At 32.6% G+C, this 26,608-nt stretch overlaps 1 protein-coding gene across 1 annotated transcript; it reads left to right on the top strand.

Moving 5' to 3' along the window:
- The first annotated feature begins 16,678 nt into the window (after positions 1-16,678).
- On the top strand, positions 16,679-17,698 carry LOC142633019 (limonoid 21-O-acetyltransferse-like). Its single transcript, XM_075807308.1, has one exon. It carries the CDS (start codon positions 16,679-16,681, stop codon positions 17,696-17,698), a length of 1,020 nt encoding a protein of 339 aa, XP_075663423.1.
- The last annotated feature ends 8,910 nt before the right edge of the window (positions 17,699-26,608 follow it).

The raw sequence follows: 26,608 nt of genomic DNA, 5'->3' as shown, positions 1-26,608 counted from the left end.
TTCTGTCTATTTCGGTCTATTTTTGTTGTTCAAACCATGTCGGTCTATTTATATTGTTTGGTCCACTTTGGTCTGAATCTTATTCAATCCATTCATTCGAATTAGGTCTACTTTGGTCTTATTCGATCCAATTCAGTCTACTCGGTCCACATCGATCTTATACGATTTAATTCGGTCCATACAATCCATTCTTTCTGATTCGGTCCATTCAATGCATTTAGGTCCTCTACAGTTCATATCAATCTATTTACGTTGTTCACTACACTTTGGTCTTGATTCCATAGTTTTGTTTCAAAAATAATATTGCACACATGCATTTTAATCATTTTCCTGTAAATGCCTAGATGACCTAGATGACTTAGTAAAACAGTTTTATAGCAAATACTTTTTCCCTTTATATATATGTGTGTGTACGCGCACGCTCCAAAATGAGAAACAAAATCCATGATGACTTCAACACACTTACATTACATACAGTTTTGAAAACCAAACAATCGGTTCAAATAATATCCAACATAAGGATGCCTCTATGTTGTCGCGTGTTTTGCTAAAATGACAAAGTTTAGCAACAAAATTAATTGTAACTTAAGAATACAACCTTATTCAATAAAATAAATATTATAATATATTTTTAAAATCTAAGTATTGAACTACATGCTTTTTACACTCCTAATACACATTTCAAATTTTAAATCAATCAGATATTATTTACTATATGATCTATAAACTTATATTTTATGCATAATTTTAAACTATAAAAACTTGCAATTTAAACAATTTATTGATGACATAGCTACTAATCTCTAATTTTCTAGAAATTTTGCAAGTATAGAGAATATAAGAAGATGTAATTTAATGGTGGATTTGTCAAAATTCTCTCTCATTAAAGGGATATTGAGTAAGGTTAAGTCTGTAGTTAATTTTATAGCTAAATTTTATCTTAATTTATTACTAAAACTACAGGTTTTTTGGGGAGGGAATAGATTTATAAATTAAAACTTTACAAAGTGCAACAAATTAAATCATGTAATTTAAACGATAATAAATTAAATGAAGAAGTTTTGAAAAATAACAAATTAAATCATATAGTTTAAAAGTAAATATTGAGATTTTTTTCTTATAAAAAAACAAATTAGACCTCCACTCATATAAGTGAATTTTGTATTGGGTTTAATATCCGTTCAGGCTTTAATTGGGTTTAATGTATTACTAAAACTATAGGACTTAATTAATTACAAATAAAAATTTGAAAAAGCAAAAGAAAAACTAAAGGTTTTAATTGGTTTTTTTATACTTCCAGGAAGGCAAAACTTTCATGCCCCTTTTGAATAGCTCTACCCTATATAAGTTTTTCCCACTTCGAGATCATAGGTCATAAACAAGTTTTGGTTGTCATCTTATCATGCTTTCTTTTGTTTTAGCACTCTCATGATTACCTCCCTCGCATTATCTTTCACTTAGAACTTATTAATGTCGAAACAACAACATTAGGGACAATAAGATACCTCCAAACTAACTATCTTCATTCCAGCCTAAAGAGGAGACTCAACATTCAACAATCCTGATCTGACTCTGCCCTGTCTTATTATTTATTACACTCTCTAACCTAAAGGGTTAATACTAAATAGGGATAACAATGTAGCTCATCTTCCATCAAGGTGGGGTTGTTTTCGTAATTTTCTTTTTGTTGCTTAACCAGCAATTTGAGTTCTGCAATATGAGAAACCTTATTGGATTTGTTGTTTAAAAAAACAAAGGATAATAACAAATCTACCTATGGTTAGACCCGTTTTCGTCTAGTCTACTTATAGTTTGAAAGTTGACATTTTACCCACCAAGGTCACCTCCATTAGGGCCTCCATAACCCACTCCTATTAAAACTAGTTTAAATATTTTTTTTTTCTTCTGCCATTTGATGCCTCTCTCCTCACAAAATATATATATATATACACACACAAAAAAATCAAAAGATTGGGGTTTTGTAAAATTTAAGGACAATCATTTCCATCTTCTTCTCGACAACCAATTTCAGCATTTTATATCCAAACTTTTCAATTAACCTAGTTAACTCCCTGCAGTAAAAACTTTTAGTAAGTTTATGTACAAAATTAAAAGAGAATGAATTTTTTTTTCCAGTAAATTGAATGCATCATAACAAGCCATTAAGAAAACCAAAATCATCAAAAGAATGCTAGCTTCATGAAATAAAAAATGTGTCATTGTTGCCGCTAGTTCAGGCGAGCATAGTAAGATTATTTCTATGCAATCTTTTTTTTTTTTTTTTTACAAGATAGAATTTTTACTCTAATCTAATCTAAGTGTATATGTGTATGAAGCTCCTTCCTGGAGACTTGAACCCCAGTCTTTAGCCCCCACACCTCACAAGCATTTATACCTGTGGGGTGATAATCGCATCAAAGGTGTGCGGTGGTATTTCTATGCAATCTTAAAAACGCATAACTTCATTAAAAATTTTCGTTAAAAGTATTCAATAATAATAGAAATAAAATCATAATAAAAATCATAACAATAACAACAACAATAATAATAACAATAATAATAACAACAATAATAATAAGGCTCAAGCAAAAAAAAAACAATATTAAGACTCTACGGTACTGTTTCACGTCAGTCATTCATATATAGTAAGGTTCAAGCACCTATTGAAATAAATAAATATATAAGGTTCAAGCAAACACAACCAAGGTACACTAAACCCACAACTAAATGTGGGTTCTAGTTTGTTCAACCTGTAAAGTTTTTAATGGTTGAATAAGAAATCTAAGGTTCAATCCCTGTCTATACCTAAAACTAATTGGTGTCTTAGTTTTATAATAAAAAACTATCATCAGGAGCGAACTTCGTCATGAGTTGAATCTCTCTCCAAAAAAAAAAAAAACTCACAACTAATATAAGTGCAAATTGTAATAGTGCCTTTTGGTTTGCAAATTGAAAATACAATCGACCCAAGCAATGGAAAATTGTCAAAATAAAACTCATATAATCAGAGGTTTAGGCTTTACATACCAAAATTTGAACCAACTGAGACAAATTTTTCATAATTAAATTGATAATTAAACAATTTTTTTCATAAAGTCTTCCTCATTGGTTTATTCACGTTTGTTAATATCAAAACTCTTCTTGGGTGGTGATCAGTTCTTATTGTCTGTATGCTCTCTATAAGCTTCTTTGCTACCTGCACCAAAATAAAAAACAAGCTTCGCAAGTAATCCGCTTATGGTGATTATCAGTGCCGCAACTCATGCATCCAAGCATTCTACGATTATTACCATTTAGATTATAAAAACAATACTTGGTGCAAATATCAAAGCACCCAGTCCAACTAATTTTTGTTGTAGATTGTCTCACAAGCATCCAGATCACGAAGTAAAGGATCAAAACATACCTAGTCATTCTTCTTTCTTCCAACCTAAAAGGGGTAAGATAATGTTTCTCTTTAGAAATAATTCCTTTTTGGTTTTTTTTTTTTTAGCTTTAGCTTTATGCTTTTCTGCCTTTTTTTTCAAATAATTTAACTTTTAGGTTTTTTTTTTTTTTTTTATAGAATTAAACTAGCTTTTAGTTTTTTTCTTACACATTAACATAAAATTTACCAAAAACTATATCTTTTTTAGGGAAATAAATTATATCTTTTAATAAATAATAAATACTATGAAAATAAGGTACAGGAAATAAACAAAAGCCAAATGCGTTGCACCCATCTATTGAGTCTTTAGATATATATATATATATATATATATATATATATATATATATATATATATATATATATATATATATATATTGTTACAAGAATTAATTTACTGGAAATACTAAATAGAGTCTTAATATTTTTTTTTTTTTGTGTGTTGCTCTAACGTTATTGTTGTTGTTATTGTTATTGTTATTATTATTGTTATTATTATTGTTATGAAATATATATAATGGCCACAAATCACAGCGCCTAGTATTTAGTATTGTCATATACGTTTGAGAGGGGTTTAGAAGTTAAGTAACCTATATTTACGTTTATATATTTTCACCTACACTAAAAACTAATTAATATATTGATCTAATGATGAAGAGTCATCATCAAAAGTGGACGCCAAAAGTCTAAACTCGAAACTCTATAAAAGAAAAATATATGCATTTATGGAAGAAATAAATCAATAATGAATTTGCAATTATATTATGGTATAAAATATAAAGCCCAACCTCAAAAACCTTACATATCTAAATTAAAACAAACTATTGTAGACCAAATTACAGCGGCTTAAGAGCATATAGGCATTGCAAAGAAACACGACTCAGGTGAAAGTTTTTTATTTTAACATATAACTCACTATTCTAAGTAGAGAAACCTAAGGATCCACAACAACATTTTACATCTTGTGAAAACTAAACCAGAATCCATCTTAAGCAAGGCACATAAGCATATGAACAAGTACACCATTTTATACAAAAACACAACGCCAAGAATAGTTACACATTGGTCTTCACTCTTCATAATAATATTGCCATCGGTAAAAACTCAGTTACTTTTAAAACCCCAACAAAATGACAACCATACTTTTTTCTTTTTCCTTTTTTTCAATTACTGAGTTAAAGTTTGAGCATGTAGGCTTTAGCGACCTCCAACAATTCTTGTTCACAGCTATGGAAAGACCCTGGTTGAGCTCCACAAAACCCTTCAATTCGTACTCCTCATGGAGCTTTGAGAGTGCCTTAGCTTCCTACATGTTGATAATAGGCAAAACACGCTCAAGCTTCAATGTCTCTGCCATCTCAGCAGCTGCAGCTTTAGCTTGCGCCATTTTGGCTTCTCGACCCATAAGTTTCTGATGAATCGCCCGAAAATCTTTCAAGAACGCACTGTGGAGCTTCAAACTTTTCTACAAACTTTGATAAGTTTCATATATTTTCCTACAAACTTTTCTAAAACCCGATAAACTCTTCTCCATAATCCCATGTTTACATAGCTTTTCCTACTTCATTTGTTCTTGACTTTCTATCTTCTGGGTATTAAATTTTTAAGATTGACCTGAAGAATTGGGATCCTTTTCTGATGTTGGACTATTTTTCATGTATGAAAAATTACAATCTAAACTTTTTCAAATTTCTTTTATTGATATTGCTGACTCGCTGTTGATCAATAGGAATTAGAAAATTTATGTTAGAGCTTTATTTTTTGAAACTTATTCCTCTTGGTTTCATAAAAAAGGGAATTTAGGGTTGAATGGGATCTTGAATTGTGCATGATGATCTATAGAACAGATGGGGTTTGATGGAACTGATGTAACAAAGGGTTCTGAGAGGCTAGCAGAAGCTATAGGTGATGATTCTAAAGCTGTGATATGTGCTACTTGGTTTAAGCCTGGATGGGATTTGTTTGCTCCATGGAAGGTCAGTAAATTTTGTGCCTGTGTGATTGATATCTCTGCTCATTTGGCCTTTTGTAGCCTGTTTCATATTTGTATTTGTACATTGTTCATATTCATGCCATATCTGTAGTCATTTTCATGCTGTTGTCTTTGTTAATTGTCATTCACAATGCCTTAAGAAAATAATGAGATTTATAGTGTGAGTCCTGTGACACTGTAATGTAGTTGTCACTAAACATTGGCTAATGGGGCTTCAGCTATTACTTTGATATATATATTTATGTGTGTGTGTGGAATTCTCCAGCATTGTTGTTTACCGACGTATTTTTGTATCCATCAACATACTTTGATGTCATCCACAAGCATGTTGATGAAGCAATCTTATCTCAGTGTCAAACTAATTGCCTCAATGCGTAGGTAACTTAGAGTTTGATGTTTTTATTTTGAGTAGGAGAGTATCATATTTGTTCAATCAGAGAAGGGTTGTAAATACCCTTTTATTTTATTTTATTTTATTATTTTAAGGATGATCTTCTATTGACTGTTCTGCATTTTGTGTTTACGAGTTCACACTCATATTGGTTTGTGTGAAAATCCTCTGGTATTTACAACTTCTTGTCATGTACTTTCTTTTAGCTTTTTTTGGATTCAGCTGCTAATCAATCGTAATTAAAATTTATCATGGAAGGATGTTGGTAGAAAGGGACAACGAGCCTAAAGTACAATATAGAAAGAACTATTAACTCACCACACTATAGGTTGTTAAACAAAATCAAAGTAAATTGATAACCTTTATCTGTTTTGAGAATCATAAATTCTGTTTGGACGAAAAACACTTAGAGGGCATTGATACCAATGAAAAATGTACGAAGTCAAACAATAATTTTTCTGTACTAGACATGCTTCCTACCTCCAAGCAGTTAGGGCCTCTCTGATGGGAATATTGCTTTTCTTGCAATTGTTGTGTATTTATCTTGATCTTGAAGAAGCATGAAGTTAGCATTGTTCCTTTGTTACTGTCTTTAACTTTTTTCCATTCTCAGGATTAAGGATTTCTAACTTTCAAGCAGAGTAGCACACTATTTGTGATAATTGATGACTATAGTCCTTTAGTTGAGTAATACAGTAGTCTTCTTGTATTTGAACATAATCTTTGGACACTTTAAGAAGACAATAGGATTCCATGATCTTCTTCCTAAGAAAAGTTAACGCAAGCAGAAATGTCTTCAATTAATGGTTGTAATCTTTTCTCAAATAAGGGCATCTGTGCGTGACATGTATACAGGTTACAGTCTAATAAAAAGAATTGTTATGGGTGTTAAAATACAGTGATAATGACTATAGTGTTGATTATTCTAGTGTTCAATAGGAATTTAGGAATGGCAATTGGGAAAGTCCATATGTATGGTGCCTTTGATATTTGATGGCCCTAAAGTTGCAGATGCACATGTTTCTTTATGATGCTGTTTGGTAATTTAAGTGTTGCTGTCTGAAAAATACAATGTTTTTGCAGGTTGATAATTTTGTAGGTTGATTTTCAAACCACTGCTCATATCTTTTGATTTTCATGATGGAAATGATGGACTGTGTGTAATTTAAAGTCTTAGGTGTTATCTTTAATGCGTGTTACTAAATTCAATTGTGAATTAGTGAAACTAAATAATATGATTCTTATTCTGTTAAGTGGACATTTTCATGTGGTGGGTCTTTGTTATTGCCAAGGATTAATAAGTTATTTTCTTTTTCAAGGCATATAAGCTACACTTTTGGGAGATCTAAGATACCATGGAAAAGAGAGAACACTATCAGGGGCCTGAAAACAACTTTATGCTGCCCTTTGAGACTATGATTTAACTTTTCCTTGAGGTTAAAAATGAGATTACATCATACAAAGATACAATTGTATACAGTAATGAAGATTTTCAACTAAGAGAAGTGGAAGCATATAAGCATAAACAAATTATTTTTGTATTTATTTGTATGTAATTTTTTAGTGTTATATTATTGCAATTTTAATGTGGAAATTGTTACTATAAACCTTCATTTATTTGTTCAAATATACAAATGTTATTTATAAGTGCTTAATAAAGAAAAAAAAAACATATAATATATTAAAATAAATTTTCTAAACTTTCTCGTGCATAGCACGGATTAGCAACTACTAATAAATAATAACTAAAACATGATATTCATAAATTAAATACAATCCACTTAATACCCTTTTTCAAGAAAAAATTAAATTAAATCCTTAATGGCCCCACTTAATAAAGCCACCTTCACGTGGGTTCTACCAAATTCTAGAATAAAAAAAAAAATCTCCAAAATTGTGTCAGCCTTATCCACAAACCTTTAGCCCTTCACGTGGGTTTGAAAATCGTTTTTTTCTTTCCCTTTTTGCCCTTAGTTACTTTTGTTTAGATAAACCTTTTGCCTTCAGTTAGCACACAGAGAGACACAGAGACTTTTTCTTTTCTTCTCCAAGTCTCACCTTCTTTTCTTCTCCAACTTTCTTTCTTCTTCTCCTAATACTTCTATCCTTTTTCCTCTCCATCTTTGCCGACTCAAAAGACAGTCAGTCACAAGTTTTTATCCATTTTTTGTTCAGTTTTCATTTTCTTGTTCGGCGCTGGTACGGTGTGTTTCGGCGATTTCGGCCGATACGGACCAATTCGGCCCGAACCGACGCGAGTTTGGCCGAGTATGAGCTATGTCGGCGCGGGCTGAGTCGTGAAACAAACAAAAAAATTGGACGCAGCACCGACGCGCAGGCAGCGGCATCCCTCACGCGTCGCCACGTCAGACGCAGGTGCGGCATGCATTTTGCCTCTTCTGTGCTTCATAGGTAGGTAGAGAAAATGGTTTTTCTTTTTGGCTTGTTTAAGGAGTTTCTAGTGTGTTAATTGAAAATACCTCATCGTTTGACTCGTTTTACTGCTTCTTTGTCTGTTTATATTTTTCGATCCAATTCGGTCTTATTCAATTGAATTCGGTCCATTCTTTCTGATTCGGTTCCTCATTGGTCTTATTCAGTCCAGTTTGGTCTACTTTGATCCATTCAGTCCGTTTCGATGCATTTGGGTTCTATTTGGCATATTCAGTACATTTGGTCTACTTCAATCCATTTCGGTCTAATTCAGTCCAATGCACTTATTTAAGAGCGGAGAGTCTATGTTTCGATTGAAATTACATATTCTAAATCCAAATTTATTAATATATATATATATATATATATATATATATATAACTTGTTCCAAATTCTATTAGATTTTAGCAATTTAATGAATTCAAACTCATTTGTTTATTCATTTATTTTACTTAAAAAGAGACAACTCAATATTACTTATTGTTTAGTTCTAAGGTACTATTACATCACATTCAAACCTTAGAGCCATTGTATTTAGTACTTAGGCCTGGCAAATATCGAGAGATATTAATCTATGATTATGTTTACCACTTTCTATTACCATTTGCAATATTTAAACTGTCTAATAATAATAAGGTAAAAATGCAAGACTCACTTTCTTAAGTCTTATTAGAATTCATTTTAAGCCTCTAACTTTAATTTTATTCAATCAAATCCTCTAAATTTCAAATATAATCAATTTATGCCTTCCATCAGTTGTCGTTGGACAATTGTCATTAGTGAACTTTATTTTTTGGTTTTTTAATTAAAGAATATGACAAAATAATAAAAATATTTTTCTAAAAAACAAAACACATATAAGGAAAAAAAATTGGCTTTAGCTGTTACACAGATTCAAGAACATTGATCCACAATTTTTCAATTCAATTCATTGGGCTCCAACATCACTGTTTAAGGTTAGTTTGAGTCAAGCCCAACTGTTGAAGGATTAATGCAAGGCTCAAACCCCTACCCCAACACAAATACTTCAAAGCTTAAACATCTGAGCCCAATCCAGTAAGATCTCAATAACCACCACAAACAATTGGGTCAACAAACTAATATCCTAACCTTTTGTTCACCTAGAGACATCCCTAGATCACATCAAGCCCACCATTTAACTTAAAGTCATTTCCTTGTCCACCATATAATCCATACCCATATACATGAGATATCCACTCTTAAAAGTCCACCAAACATGAACCCATGATTGAACTGCCTTGTGGAAAGTGGAAACTCTGGTAGGTTACCATCCAGATCCAACTGAGGAAGACATCCATTTCATATCCAACCTCCCAATAACAAAGACCTACAAATCATAGTTATTGCTCTCATACTATTTCTGAAAATCATGAGGAGGAAGTCAACCCTATTCCTATCAAATCTCACATTGAAAAGAAGCTGATAGAAAGAATGGAGAATATGGAACAAATGGTGAAAAGGCCGAAAGATTTAATAAGGATTAGACCAACAAAGTCCATCCCTATTCTCAAATGCTGGTGTGCTCCAAAGTTCAAAATACATTTTCTGTATAAGTTTGACAGAAGGGATTGTCAAACAACCCATTTGAAGATGTATGTGAGAGCTCTTCAGCCACTAGGGGCCAATGAAGAGTTGCTAGGCAATGTCACCGTAATACTGAGGTTAACATTACTCGAAGGGGCCTAAAGACTACTAAACCACATACAAAGGCGACCTTTTCAGCTTTCATTATTAGATGGAGATCAAAGGCTGCCCAAATGACTATAAGACCTAATGAAGAAGAACAAATCCTGATGATTGTAAATAATCTTCTACCCAATTATCAAGCATATATTTGCCCATTACTTTGCCTCACTTTAAAGCATTACTGGCAGTTAGCACACAAATGGAGGATGCCATCAGTAGTGGTGTACTAAATAATGAAGAAGATCTTAAAGGTTCCAAGCTAGTGGTTCCAACAACATGTGGACTAAAGTGACCTAAGTGGACTGATTTGAACACAGTGGATCAAAATGGACCGAAATAGGCCAAGTTGGACTGTATAGACTGAATTGAATCTAATGAATTGAAATAGACCAAATTGGACTGAAATACTACATTAATGTGGCTCAATAGGAATGTGGCAACACTAAATGTTATATTTCAATTTTTAGATATATATAGATAACTCTCAAAAATCTATCTCTTCGTTGTATGAAATCTAGTATAACAAGCCTTTATATATATGACCCAAATAGTGTTTATTAAAACACAACCAACTTCAAATAAAATTTGTCAGGAAAAAACTAATTTCCCAATTTCTAATTGATCGAGAGTCAATCTTATAAAATCTTATTCAATCTAATTCTTCTGAGATACTATTCTCAATCAATTAAGAGTATATCGAGCCTCAATAAAAGGTCAGTCAAGATTAAGAAACTGCTTTCTCTTAAACTAAATCTTGGATGCTTAATCTTCTACTTGTGATTCGACATTTCAATGCAAAAAAATATTTTCACATCATGAAATTTGCCACGACTTTGGAATATTTGAGGACAAGAAATTAGGAATAGAGACTACCGAACAAGAGACAACACGTGAGACTTTTTTAGCTTTCATAATTTCATTAGTAGATGGAGGACAGGCTACCCAAATGACTGTAAGACCTAATGAAGAAGAACAAATTCAGATGATTATAAAGAATCTTCTGCCCAGTTATCACAGATTCACAATAATCTATTTTCCCATTATTGGCCAGACTTCAAAAAATTAATAGCATTGGGCATGCAAGAGGAGGATTCTATCAACAGTGGTATGTAAATGTTTTCTTTATGTTGTTGGATTATAAACAACCATAATATAAATTCTAAAATCTTGAATTATCATGATTTCATAACTACACAAATTAATTAAAAAGCTTACATTGATCCATTGCTGAACTTTTCTTAAAATTAAGTTTTAGTATAAAAGGCACTTAATTCTTATAGAATTAGTTTCTCTCTCTTGGCCATCTTTTCTCTTTTAACTATTCAGTGTATCTGATGAGGTAGCTCAATGTCTCTTTTATAGGTAGAGAGATGACCAAATTCCTTGTATCTATAACCTTCACTTGGCCATTAAAGTTGGAGTTACTTAGGAAACTTATTTTTCCATTAACCAATATTTTAAAGACATGTAACATCTTATTAAACCATAAAATATATGCAGTTATAAAATAGATACGTTATTAAATGGGACAATTTATTCTTACGGTATGCTTAAAAATAAAGAAGCTCCTAAATCCAAAAGGTTGCAAACTAGTAGTTCCAATAGCTAGTTCCTTTAAGCTTCCAATATCAACGAACCACTGCCATATAAGAGCACTTATAATCTATTTCACCAAGGAGAAATTTCCATGAATTTTTTGTGCCATTCAAGCAAGGTCTATTAGAAACTTACACTACAAGAAAATCAAGCTATTGTGGCAGGTCCAAAAATTGCTACTATATGGCATATATTGCGGCGCCTTTTTGGCCCGCCACTATAGATGAGATATATTGTAGAGTTTCATAGGACCACTGCAATAAACCTGTTAATTGCCCAAATGCCAATTTTTGCCCCTGTTTTATTTCTCTTTCCCTCACATAAACCTATCAATTTAGATCTCAGCCTTTGCATTTCTCATTCGTTTGTCTCCTTCTTAAAAATCACACACACACACACACACACTCTCTCTCTCTCTCTCTCAAATTTAAATCTCACGTCATTGATCTCAAAACCCAACAATCGATCTTCCCACCACCGCCACGCATTCTCACTCTCAAACTCTAAATTGGGTCTGTCTCTATTAGCACTCACCATCGCCACTAGCCAATTGAAGCCCCAAAAACAGCCATGGAGGCTTGACTAGGAATATAAGAGTGACTTTCAACAACACGTCCACAACCCACCCCACGACTTATCACTAGACCCAACTGACCCCCACTTCCACAACCACCAATCACCACAGTCCACCATAGAGGGACGAGGCAGCAAGAGAGAGACCCATCGAGAGAGCGACCCATTAAAAGAGAGACATTGATTTGAGCAAAAGAGAGAGTGAAGCATTGATCTTTGAGAGAGAAACATCGATCTGAGAGAGAGAGAGAGAGAGAGAGAGAGAGAGAGAGAGAGAGTTAGTATGAGAGCGGAGGACTTTGAGACATATTTGGGTCTAATTTTAAGCAAAAGTGAGAGATAAAGAGAGTGGATCGATAAGTGATATGTGCAAAGAGAGAAGAACAAAGAGCAAAGATGGCAATGTTTAGTCATGGAGTTAGAGAAAGTTCTGATAATTTTGGAAAACGGAGAGAGGGAGAGAGAAAAGATTGTGAATGTCTTAGCTAGAAGAGTTGGAGAATCAGTTTAAGATGGAGGTTTTGGGGGCTGAAGTTTTTTTGAGTGTATGATTGTGCGAGAAAATGCTTAATAAAAGGTAAATACCCCCAAAGCCTAAAAAATGACTAGAATACCCTCGAAGCCTAAAAATTACTAAAATACCCTCAAAATCTACAAAATGACCAAAGTACCCTTGAAACCTAAAAAATGGCCAAAATAATGTCGAAGCCTAAAATTGACCAAAATAACTCCGAAGCCTAAAAAATGACTAAAATACCCCCGAAACTTAAAAATGACCAAAATACTTCTGAAACCTAAAAAAGACCAAAATACCCCCCCTAAACCTATAAAATGACCACAATACCCCTAAAACCTAAAAAATGATCAAAATACCCTCAAACCTATGAAATGACGAAAATACCCCTAAACCTTTAAAAAGACCCAACTAAATCCAAAACCTCTAAAATGGCCACAAACAACCTGAAACCTCTAAAATTATAATTGGGTCTAATTGGGTACCCAATTAGAACCCAATAAATATTAATCTTAATTGGGTTTAATTTAGAAGAAAGGTTTTAAAAACTTGTGTGGTAGTATAAGAATAGGTCAATGAAAAGACAACGGTTTTCAAAATACTCAAGTTTTACTAAATAATGAGTTTATCTAGTATATATAGATGGAGAAATATGTGTGTGTGTGTGTGTGTGTATAAATTCAAATTTACTCCCTGAAAAATCATCACCCTTTCCACATTTTCAAAAATAGTATTTAGTATTAAATTTTGAAGAAAAAAATAGCATTAGATACTAACCAAACTCCCAAAATTGATAAGTTATAAGCACGAAAAAAAATATGGTTTTAAAAAAATGCTCACATAATTATCAATTTAACATAGGATAGACCTTTTGATCTCCCCTAATACTTTTGCTTTTTTATTTTTTATTTTTTATCATTGGAGATTTTAGTTAGTTTGGAGAAGAAAAAAATTAGTGATTTTCTTTTAGATTGAATGAACAAGGAAAGATTTTAGCGTATGTGTGACATGTGTAGTGATGAAAGCCTCGTCAACTTATGAATTGACTAAGTTTTTGGTCAATTCATGCCCATCTAATAAAGTGAATTTTCTTTTCTTTTTTTACATTCAGGATTTAAAAAAAAATACAATATTTACCATAAACAAATGAAGGAATGAATTGAAGAAAAAAAAAAAGGTGAAGGAATGAAAGAAAAAGGAAACAAAGAAAAAGAAAAAGAAATTTGTTGCAAGCAACCCAACTTTGCCCTTTCATTTTAGTGGCTTTCATTTTCCCTCCGTTAGCTCTATTCATTTTCCCTCCATTTGGCTCTAAGTAAAAACCCACAGATGATGTGCTTTGTTTTGTTCAAACTCAAATATCAAGACAAAATGAAGGAATTGTTGGCTGACCCTTCGAATCAATTGCAGTCATCTGACACAAGTGGTAGTATTGCATGGTCAACAGATGATGTGTTTGCTAAAGTGATGGGTAAGAAGCGCAAAGGTCACATTCGTGGGGTAAGATTTGGTCCAACCCCAAGTGGTCGAAGTAGCAAGACTGCTCTCATAGACAATGAAATGCAATCAAGTCAAGCAAGGGACAACGAAATTGCACACTTGAAGGCTTCCTTGGCTACTATGGAGGAGAAACTAGCAAGTTTTGACAAAATGAAGGAAAGACCTAGCAAAGAATGACTCACATGCTTCAACAAATGCAACAAATTTCTTCACAATGTAATTAGGTATGATAAATGACTTTTAGAATGTCAATTTTAAAATGGCTTTTAGAGGTTTAAAACATAAGAAACATGTCTTTATTTAACTTGTTCCCATTTTTTTCCTTGGTAATATTTTCTTGTCATTCTATTCCATTTATACGCACTTATTGAGTAATCATACTTTGTATGTAAGATGTTCCTCCGGTCCAACAATCTCCGACTCTCCCTAAATCATCAGCCGCATCTCATCAACCAAGTAGCTCATAAGTTTTATTTTGGTGTACGTGGACTTTTTTGTGTACAAAGAACTATGGAAGAACAACCGCATTTTTTGCAAGTGTTAAAGGATATTTTTAAACACTTTGGAACTTTGATTATAGTATTAGATTAATTTGAGCGGTTGTTTTATTCAAAGGACGACATCTTTTTTTTGTTAATATATTTCTATGTTAATATTACATTAGTTTCGAGACATTTGTGGTGTTGTTAATTAGTTACATTTGTAGTATTATGTTAGTAGAGCTAAAACTATTACAGGTTCTTTGTAATAGATCTGTGAACCATTTATTTATTAGAAAACAGTGGTTTTAAAACCCATTAAAAAAAAAAAAAAGACCTATAGCGGCGGACAAAAAGCGCCACTAAAGGTGCACATTTTATGTTTTAAATGAATCTCTATAGTGACACTTATCACCCGCTGCTAAAGGTTCACACATATAGCAGCGTTTCTACCCACCGCTGAAAGTGCAATTAGTCTATTTTGATTGATTGCCTGTAACGGCGCAGTCTGCCCGCCACTAAAGGTAGACACTAATAGCAGTGGACATGACCCGCTACTAAAAGTGCAACTAGTCCATTTTGATTGATTGACTATAGCGGCATCGTCTGCCCGCCGCTAAAGGTAGACACCAATAAAATATATTAAACTAACCAATAGATACGTTATTAAATGGGACAATTTATTCTTACGGTACGCTTAAAAATGAAGAAGCTCCTAAATCCAAAAGGTTGCAAACGAGTGGTTCCAATAACAAGTTCCTTTAAGTTTCCAATATCAACAAGCCACCGCCATATAAGAGCACTTATAATCTATTTCACCAAGGAGAAATTTCCATGACTTTTTTATGCCATTCAAGCAAGGTCCTTTGGAAACTTAAGGCTGCTTGCTTAATCCCCTCAAACCCAGACCATTCGCTAACCCGACTCTAGTAATTTTAGTATCACATAAAAAAAATATCACAATTATTTTATGCGGTAGACTGTGATGAGTTAGATTATGAATGTTTGTCTATTACTTTCACACTAACTTACAATTTTTTTTCAACTACTCACAATTTATCATGTAGATAGTTGTAATTTTTTATTATATGGTCCTAAAATTTATGCTTGCTCACCCCCACAAATTGTATTGTTGCCTTACGTCAAACTATTCGAGATCTAATTAACCAAGAAATTATTACTCCACTATCTCCACCCAATCGTCCGAACACCAAATATTACAATCAAGCCTCTTCCAAATCATGACTTCTAAAACCTTCGGAATATTATAGCTATGGAGTAGGATTTTATTTTTGGATTTTTCCCTATTTTATTTGTTTATTTTTGTTTCCTTCTTTTATTGATCTTAACAACCTTCTTCCCCCCGCTACCAAACAACAATGGAGCTGGGCTTGGCAACCTTACCTCGAATTTCTTGATTCCATTGTTTTGTTTCAGAAGTGATTCCGCCACACATATCAGACATTTTTGGTTATACGCCTTAATGACTAGGTAAAACAGTTTTGTAGCAAATACTTTCTCTCATATATATATGCACCATAATGAGAAACAAAATCCCCGTTATTTTCAATACACTTACATTACAGGTTTTGAAAACCAAACTTAATTGGTTCAAATACCCAAGTCTCAAGCATATTAATCTTGTTAAATAACAATCACAACTTAAGGATGCCTCTATGTTGTCATTTTGCTAATAAACCTTTGCTACCTACATACATACATACATACATACATACATACATATATATATATATATATATATATATATATATATATATAAAAAATGCTCTCTATGTTATCATTTTGCTAATAAATTAATTAACTTTTGCAACATGTCAAATAGATAATACAGGTTTATATTCTACAATGTTCCTTTGCTCACCATTTCATTCCTTAACTAGTTTTCAAGAAGATTCTCTCTCCAACAACTATGGACAGTTTATGGCTCTATATTATTGGTTAAGAGTTCAGTGGAATACACTATAAGAGAAGTTTAACAGCTAGGGATGGTAAATAGCCCGTAGTCAATCCTGTTTGAGTTTCATTTTGAAAGCAAAAAATGAATATGGTGAAGGTTGATATACAGGCCAGAGAGACCATCAAACCATCCTCACCAACACCACAGAACCTCAAAATCTTCAAGCTTTCCCTCCTAGACCAAATTGCACCTCCAGAGTACGTGCCAAGGACATTTTACTATGCATGCAATGACAAAGCAAAGTTCATCAAACCCCAGGAGCGAATTAATCAGCTAAAGGAATCGCTATCACAAGCCTTAACTCTTATCTATCCACTTCCTAGAAGGGTCAGAGAGAACCTTTTCATTGAGTGTAATGATGAGGGGGTGGACATTTTAGAAGCCAAAGTGAACTGCACACTCTTGGAGATTCTCAATCAGCCTGAAGTTAGTATGCTTGATCAATTCCTTCCTCATGATTATCATTGCAATAAATCATCCATGGAAGCCCAATTGGCCATTCAGGTTAATATTTTTAGCTGTGGAGGAATGGCTATTGGTACATGCGCATTGCACAAGATTGTTGATGGAGGCACATTTTCTTCATTTCTCAACATGTGGGCTGAAATCACTAGGGGTGCTGGTGATTATTTGTCTCCAACCTTTGCAGGGCCAAATCTCTTCCCACCAAGAGATTTATCAGGCTTAGTGCCAAGGTTTGAAGTACCAAAAGCAAAGTGCGTTACAAAAAGTTTTGTGTTCTCGGGCTCAAAGATCGCTTCCCTAAAGGAAATAATAACTTCTAGCATCACTAATAAGAATAAAAATCTTCTGCCTCACTCTAAATGTTCTGCCAATAGCAATCTGTCACACGTCTTTTTTAGTCCAACCCGCATTGAAGTGGTGTCAGCACTAATGTGGAAATGTGCAATGGTAGTGTCTAAAGCAAGATCAGGGTCCTTAAGTCTTTCTATTATGACACATGCTGTAAATTTACGTCCAAGAAATGATCCACCCCTACCAAAATGTGCTGCTGGAATCTTTCTTGGTTGGCAATTGCGCCGGCACCAACAATGGAGAGCCCTAGAGAGTTGCATCATCTGGCAAATGAAATCCGAAATGCAATAAAGAAAATAGACAAGGAATACATAAGGAAGATGCAAGGTGAAAATGGGTTTTCAGTGATGAGTGATTGTCTTAAACAAATTGGAGAACTAGTACCAAAAAATGTAGAAGTATTCCGGTCCATTAGTTGGGCAAATTATCGACTATATGTAGCTGATTTTTGTTGGGGAAAGCCTATTTGAGTAAGTACGGCTGCATTGGCCTTCAAGAACATTATATCTTCATTGAAACGAGAGTGAATTCTGGACTCGAAGCATGGGTGACCATGGAAGAGCAAGACATGGATAATTTTGAGCAAAATCAAGAGCTTCGATCCTTTGTTTCCTCCATTAAGTATATTTATAATTTATTGTTCAAGTGTCAACTGTCAACTATATATATGAGCTTATCTTTTTTAGATTAGGGTTGCGTTTTGTTTATGAGTAAAACGCTTGTCCCAGTTTTTGGAGCATTGAAACTAGTATGTGTTTTTCTAAGCCTATAACATGGATTTGTTATTGTGGATTTGTGTTTATTACCTAGTACTTGATTTCTTAAAAGTAAATTACCACACAAAAAGAAAAATAAAAATAAAAGATAACTCACTTCACTGTCCATACTCTAAATACTAATTACTATCTTAAATATTTACAATCCACTTAATAATATAAAATTTACAAAAGACAAAAAAAGTGAAAAAAAAAATTACCTAGTACTGGATTTCTTAAAAATAAAGTACCATACAAAAAAAAAAGGTAAATCACTCAACAGTCCACAATCTAAATACTAATTACTATCTTAAATATTTATAATCCACTTAATAATATAAAATTTACAACAGAAAAAATAATTGAAAAAAAAAGTACTCAGTACTTGATTTCTTTAAATTAAAGTACTATACAAAAAAAAAGATAAAAATAAATCACTCTACAGTCCACAATCTAAATACTAATTACTATCTTAAATATTTATAATCTACTTAATAACATAAAATTTTCAAAAGAAAAAAAGTAGGAAAAAAAAATTTATCCAATACTTGATTTCTAGAAAGTAAAGTACCATATAAAAAGAAAAAAAAAATGATAAAGATAAATCACTCCACATTTCATACTTTAAATATTAATTACTATCTTAAAAATTTATAATCTATTTAATAATATAAAATTTACCAAAAAAAAATTAAAAAAAAATTTACTCAGTATTTAATTTCTTAAAAGTACAGTACCATATATTATTATAACGGATTTTCAAAAATATTTTACACCCAAATAGACTCATTCTACATAAATGCATGCTTGCCATTAATACTTTGCCTCATTATATTTTTATAAGTTAATCAATATAGAGGTACACTTATTAATTTATTAGGGTAACTTAGATAATGTAATTTGTGATTTAACTTATTTATTAGGCTTTTTAATTTTAATCTCCTTATTTATTAGGGTAGACAAAGTTTAGAAAGAAAAGAAAAACCTATTAGACTAAAATTCATCATGTTGATCATGATTTTTTTTTTTTTTTAAGTTAATAGATGAATCGAAGGAATAGGACTCACGCTGAAAATTTAAAGATAGTTAAAAGAAAAAAATTCCTTTATCTCACTAATAGTGTTTTATTTTATGTTCCACTACTTAAAATGTCATATATTAATATTTTTTCTTTTAAATTTTAGTTTGTTTACAAGAAATTAAAAAAATTATAAGATTTTTATTCCAGCTAGAGATATCATAATTAATTGTTAGGCATCATTATTAAGGAGTAAAATGAACATTCAAAAGAAGCAAAATAATTAAATAACAACCATCAAATGCAAAATTTTTTGGGGCTGATTTTGAAAAATCTAGCTAAACTGTAATTAAATTTTAGGAAACATTTTTGTTTTTGGAGAAGAACTTAGGGTTTCACCTACTACCTATGTACAAGAGCACTAGAGGGAAGCTTCATTTGAGGGACCTATATTTTCTAGAGTAGTTTATAGCACTCTAACCTACTTCTCCATCCAGAACCGTTGACCAAGAAGATGAAGCGGTTTATCTTTCTTTTAAAAATGTTTTTATAGGGAGATTAAAAATGTATTTAGTATTAACTTATAAAAATTTGATGTGGCAAAATATTATTAGAGCTTGTGAATATGTAGTTTTTTTCCCCTTTGTTTTGGCGCCGTTTCCTCCTGGATAGCTAGTCTCTTTCTCCTCCAACTTAATTAAGAGAATGAAATAACATTTTTCTGGTCCTAAGTGCTTGAAATTAATGAACTTTCTTGTGATGTATAGCTGGGTACTCAGTGGCTCATTGACGTAATGATGTTTGGTGGGAATGTATATATAGTAACAAGAATGAAACAAAAATAATTGAGTAAGCATATATTATTTGGAAGCCTTTGATATAAATGCTAGCTGATTCTAGCTTAGTCTTATCGGTTGGACTAATACTACAATAAGTGTGCTTTTTTTAGTATTTGAGAGGTCAGGCTGTAATGAAGTGGATGCAAGAGGGCGTCAGGATTGAACACTTTCTTGTTTGGGAAAGAGATAGAAAACACAAGGAAAAAACAAAAGTGGAAGAGTTAAAATAAAACGAATTAATTAAAAATAATTTACTAAAAAGAAACTTCTTCTGCTAAACAAGTACATTAAAATAATTAAATAAACAACTTGTGTGTTATGACATATGGGGCAGAGTTTTCTCGGCAATTGTGGAAGTGATCTCGATAGGTATTGGTTCTTGTAATAATAATACTGACGGTGGTGATATATGGACAAAATGAGGATATACTCCTTTCGGCGAAAAGTTCCAGTAAAATACTTTATTTTTTAAATTATTTAAAAATGTGTCTTTATTTTAAAACTCGATTTTCTAAAAGTCGAGTTTTACAGAAAATCGAGTTTCAATGTAAAACCCGATTTTTAGAAAATTGAGTTATAGCCAAATTAAACTTTTTAACTAAAACTCGATTTTGATCAAATCGAATTTCAAAATAGGGGCATATTTCTAAATAATTTCAAAAAAGAAATATTTTGCTGGAACTTTTTGCCGAAAGGGGTATATCTCCATTTTGTCCAGTGAGACACACACACACACACACACACACACACATATATATATTGCTTTTCTTTTGAGAATTAAACAGTTTGACATGTTCTGCAGAAAGCCTATTCCTTATGCGAGATGGGCTTCTTCTTCATCTTCTTCTTTTTTTTTTCTTTTTTTTTTCTTTTTTTGATGCAGTGGAAAAATTCCCATCTGTATATTCTCTCCCAAACTGGGGGTTTTGGAAGTTGAGTATGGTTCCTTTGCTTTCTCTTGTTGGTGTGTATGTAATTAAAAAAAAAAAATGGAAACCAAAACTGCGGTACAATAATGGCGTTTGTTGGACATGTAGTGGCATTTCACAAACGCTACTCTAGGTCCAGTTTTTTGTAGTGACTTAAAACTCCTCACATACTTTATAAGAAGAGCGATTCTACTTGAAAAACAAGTCGTCAGTATAATAACCAAGAGAGAGAGTATATTTTAAGTTTTTAACCCCATGATTTAGCTAGGAGTTGTTTCAAATCAAAACTTATACTATTAAAAACTTTCCACTGAATCCAAAAACCATGCATGTGATGTTGTTAATGGAAAATTATTAGGATTAGTATCATGTGATAAGAGTATGATTTAATTGGAATTTTTTTTTAAGTATATTTTTTTTTTCGATACAAGATAGAATTTCTACTATAACTTAATCTAAGTATATACGTGTGTGAAGTTCCCTTCTAAAAACTTGAACCCCAGTCTTTGCTCCCCACACCTCACAAGCACTTATACTTGTAAAGTGACCACCACATTGAGGGTGCACGGTGAAGTATATTACTTTTGAAAGTGTGGTTTAACTTAAAAACACCCTCAACTAAGTAGGGAATTCAAATTATAATTGCCAAAAAAAACCCACACATAAAAAAGGAAAGACAAAACATAGAATAATATGCAAAGAAAGCCCAATAGAACCAGGTTGGGCCATAACTATGTTGGGCCGGACTGAAACTTTTTATGGAAATATCCAAAAGATAATATTAAAAAAAAAAATACTCGGCCTAATGGAGTAATGAGTAATGAATTTCTGGATTTCTATAAATGGCCAGCATATTAATTCATCTACCAACCAAAAACTTTTTTCTTTTCCTTTTTCTTAAAAAAAAAAAAAAAAAAAAAAAAAAAAGTTTGAGAGTCAAAAGTGTTACAGAATTAAAACTGCCTACTTATATGTGATTTTTCTTCTGAAGTGATATTCATTTATTTCATTAGTTGAATATGTTGTAGCTTTTAAATATAAAAAAAAGGGGCCAGCAACGTTTTTGATAAATAGTATAGCATGAAACAAACTATGTTTATGCTTGATTTTTTTTAAGTTATTGTTTTGCATATTAATTTATGTAAAAAAATAAATTTTTATTTCCTCGTGTATAAATAATATTTTTATAAAAAATATATTTCAAATAATTTATAAGTCAACAAAATAATTCATTGTTGGCACGATTTGGAGCATTAGAAGTTAGAATATGCCATATAGATTGGAAGGGTACGTGAACTCCATGGACCCAAATTTAGAATGACCCCTCAGCCCAAAAGCCTACTAAGAACTAAGAACGTTCACAGTAAAGTATCTAAAAAATTTAGTTTTTAACAACTCAAAACAGTACTTTATCTATTTTAACAACCCACGTTATAATACACCCTACTTATATTAACATTTAACACATTAAAATAATATAACTGTGGGGGGTAAAAAGATCCTGATGGGAACATGGGCCTTTTGGGCCGTGTTAAGGAGGGCCGACCTGACCCTTGGTTTTAGAAGTTGTTAATACTATGGATCAGCCCATGCGCCGAGGATCCGAGGACCCAGCCGAGGGTGAACTTACCCTCGGATGAGCACCAAAGAACTCGGGATTTCATAGTAAAGGTTAGGGGATGGCACGGTCAAGACCAATGGTTAAAAGGGGTGAACCCTTGAATGTCCTGGAAGCACCGATGTTAGAGAAATACTAAAGATAAAGGCTGCCACCTCCACATTAAAGACCCTGCACCTACCACCCTGGCCGCATTAATGGGGAAGTGACACCTGAACAGTGGAAGGGAAACTTCTGGTTACTATTCAAAGGCACTGAGAAAAGAAATATCTAGGCTAAGGGAGGAGTTGGGGCAACACGTGTATAAAGTATTAAAAAGAAGAGTATTTAAGGGAGGACTTAGAACAGACAATGGAGAGACTTTCTGTAACCTAAAAAAGAAAAAAGACAAAGAGAGAGATAATATAAGAACAGCTCTCGGCTTACGTCCGAGGAGGCCCAATTACAATATTCCTTGTTGTTTTCAATTACTTGCAATCTTTAGTTTGTCATTTAATCTTCACTCACTTCTAACCTGGGTTTCAAGCCTACTCTCTACAAATTTTTATTGTTTAAGGCTCATTGGGCCTGAGCCCATAACTGTTCTTGGGTCCAGGTGCAATTGTGCACTTACAATAACCAACACAATAAAATAATATATCTAACACAATAATTAACAACCACAACCATCAATACATTAAAATACTTTTTTTACCACTCTATATTAAAATATTATTTTTTGTTTTAAGTTTTGAGCTACAGTGAGCTTTTATCTATAGTAACAGATTACAAGACCATTAACCATTAACCTCACATTAACAATTGACACTCAACAGTAACAGATTACAAGACCATTAATATGCACAACTAATATGAATGATTAGATATCACAAATTATTCTCATATTATGTTGCTGATTACAAACTTTTGAAGTTTATGATACACATTATATATACATATTCATATAGTTTGAAATTAAAATGTTATTAGACTTTCTTCCTTTCTCTCTTTTCTCCATTGCTCTATTTTTTTTTATTTAATATTTTAGCTGTGAATGTGAAAACATGTTCAAGCATTGATTACTAATTTCAATTTGAATATGCCATTGCAGACAAGATTCTATATTTGAATTAATATTAGATTATATCATCGTGGACTGTTTCTCATTGTTTACCTCGCACTTGAATAAACTCCATGGGATCAAGGACTTTCTCAAGCCTTCAATTTGGAATTTATACATACATACATACATACATATATATATATATATATTGGACAGTTTTTTATTAAACAGAGCATATTAGACAGCTAAAGAAACAAAGGTTAATGACCAAGAAAACAGGAGAGGTAACACTCAAACGGGAGAGAAAACAGGAATGCAAGACACACACAAAGCCACCACCATAGAGCCCACAAGCATACCAACATGGCCAAAGCAAACACAAAACCCCAAAATCCTAAACCAAACACACACAGAAAATACCCATTCTGAATAAACCCAGATTCAACGCAAAATACATAGCAAACTTCTAGCAATTTCGGAATAATCCATGAACAAAGAAAAAAGGAAAAGACTTGTACCTTTGAGTGATTGGGTCCCTAAAATTATGAAATACTTCCCCAAATCTGAGACCGCACAGACCTACTACATCATGCACGCACACACGCACACACGCACGCACACGCGCGCGTGCACGCGCACGCACACACACACACGCACACACGCGCGCGTGCACGCGCACACACACACACACACACACACAAAAAGAACATTAAAGGAGAGTGAGATGATGAATAGAAAAGGAATAGAAGAATCTAAGGAAAAACAAGAGGCATTCATGAAGGACAATCTAGTGAAGACCATTCACTTACCTCACAAGTGGTTATCTCAATCAAGGTTTTCTTTGTGAGCAAGAGGGAGGCAGTGGAGGCGCAGAGCAAGATAAACGGTTATCAGATACGTTAGGCACTAAAATATTGAGTGAAAAAAAAAAAAAAAAAAAAAAAAAAAAGAGAAGAAGAAGCGTGGGAAAAACTTTTTGTCATTCTTGTGGGTCGAACCAGTGTGCTGGTTCATTAAATGGCTATTTTTCAGCCATGTTTTAGCGTGTTTTCTTAGGTGAGGGAAAACTGAAAAATAAAAATAGCTTAAGAACAGTTTTTAGTTTCCATCACAATATGAAAATTGAAAATAGTTTTTGATTTTTGCCTAAAATAAGTTACCAAACAAGTTTTTTGCCTTAGAAAACAGAAAATTGTTTTTGAAAACTAAAAACTAAGGAAAAAAACAGTTACCGAACATACCCTAAAGGTTTTAATTGCTTTTTTTATACTTCCAAGAAGGCAAAACATTCATGCCCCTTTTGAATAGCTCTACCCTCTATAAGTTTTTCCCACTTCAAGATCATAGGTCATAAACGAGTTTTGGTTGTCGTCTTATCATGCTTTCTTTCTGTTTTAGCACTCTCATGACTACCTCCCTTGGATTATCTTTCATTTAGAACTCATTAATGTCAAAAAAACCACATTAGGGACAATAAGATACCCCAAACCAACTATTTTCATTCCAACCTAAAGAGGAGACTCAACATTCAGCTACCCCGATCCGACTCTGCTCCATCTTATTATTTATTACACTCTCTAAACTATAGGGTTAATACTAACTAGAGATAACAATGTAGCTCATCATCTATCAAGGTGGGATTGTTTTCGTAATTTTCTTTTTGTGGCTTAACCAGCAATTTGAGGTCTGCAATATGTGAAGCCTTATTGGGTTTGTTGTTTAAAAAACAAAGGATAATAACAAACACACCTATGGTTAGGCCCATTTTCATCTTTCCTATCCGTGGTTTAAAAGTTGACATTTTACCCATCGAGATCACCTCCATTAGAGCTCCATAACCACCCCTATTAAAAATAGATTAAATATGTTTTTTTTTCTGCCATTTGATGTCTCTCTCCTCGCCAAAAAAAAATACAAAAAATAAATAAATCAAAAGATTGGGGTTTTGTAAAAATTAAGAACAAACATTTCCATCTTTCCCACAACCAATTTCAGCATTTTATATCCAAACCTTTCAATCAACCTAGTTAACTCCCTGCAGTAAAAGCTTTCAGTATATTTATGTGCAAAATTAAAAGAGAATGAAAATTTATTTTTCAGTAAATTGAATGTATCATAACAAGCCATTAAGAAAACCACAATCATCAAAAGAATGCTAGCTTCATGAAATCAAAAATGTGTCATTGTTGCCTCTAGTACTAGTTCAGGTGAGCATAGTGGATTATTTTTATGCAATCTTAAAAACGCATAACTTTATTACAAAATTTAGTTAAAATTGTGTTCAAGGTACTACACTTAGCTTTATTCATATATAAAGCTTAGTATTTGTTGTTGTTGGATGCAATTAAGAAATTTAAAACCCACCCAATTCACCAAGAATATCAAAAACCATTAATCCAAACCACAAAAAAAAATAACAACAATAATAATAAAAATAATATTAATAAAAATAACAACAACAATAAAAATAACAATAATAATGAGGTTCAAGCAACAAAACAAAACATATTATGATTCTACGGTACTGTTTCATGTCATTCATTCATAAATAATAAGGTTCAAGCAAACACAACCAAGGTACACTAAACCCACAACTAAATATGAGAATATGATTGCAAATTGTAATAGGGCCTTTTGGTTTGCAAATTGAAAATACAATACACGGAAGCAATGGAAAGTTTTCAAAATAGAACTCATATAATCTGAGGTTTAAACTTTACATGCCAAAATTTGAAGCAATTGAGACAAAATTTTCATAATTAAATTGATAATTAAACAATTAATTTTATGAAGTCTTCCTCATTGGTTTATTCACTTTTATTAATATCAAAACTCTTCTTAGGTGGTGAACAATTCTTATTGCCTGCATGTTTTCTACCATTATTTTCAGCTGTCAACAGCTGAATCACTTCAAATTCTGAATGTTTCACTTCCCCTTGCCAAATTAAAGAACAAGCTGGCCAAAAATCAGTTTGCAGCAAATAGTGCCGCATCTCATGC

The sequence above is a fragment of the Castanea sativa genome, chromosome 4 (genome assembly GCF_040712315.1).
Source record: "Castanea sativa cultivar Marrone di Chiusa Pesio chromosome 4, ASM4071231v1".
Classification (NCBI taxonomy): Eukaryota; Viridiplantae; Streptophyta; class Magnoliopsida; order Fagales; family Fagaceae; genus Castanea; species Castanea sativa.
This window is presented reverse-complemented; position numbering and strand designations above follow the sequence as displayed.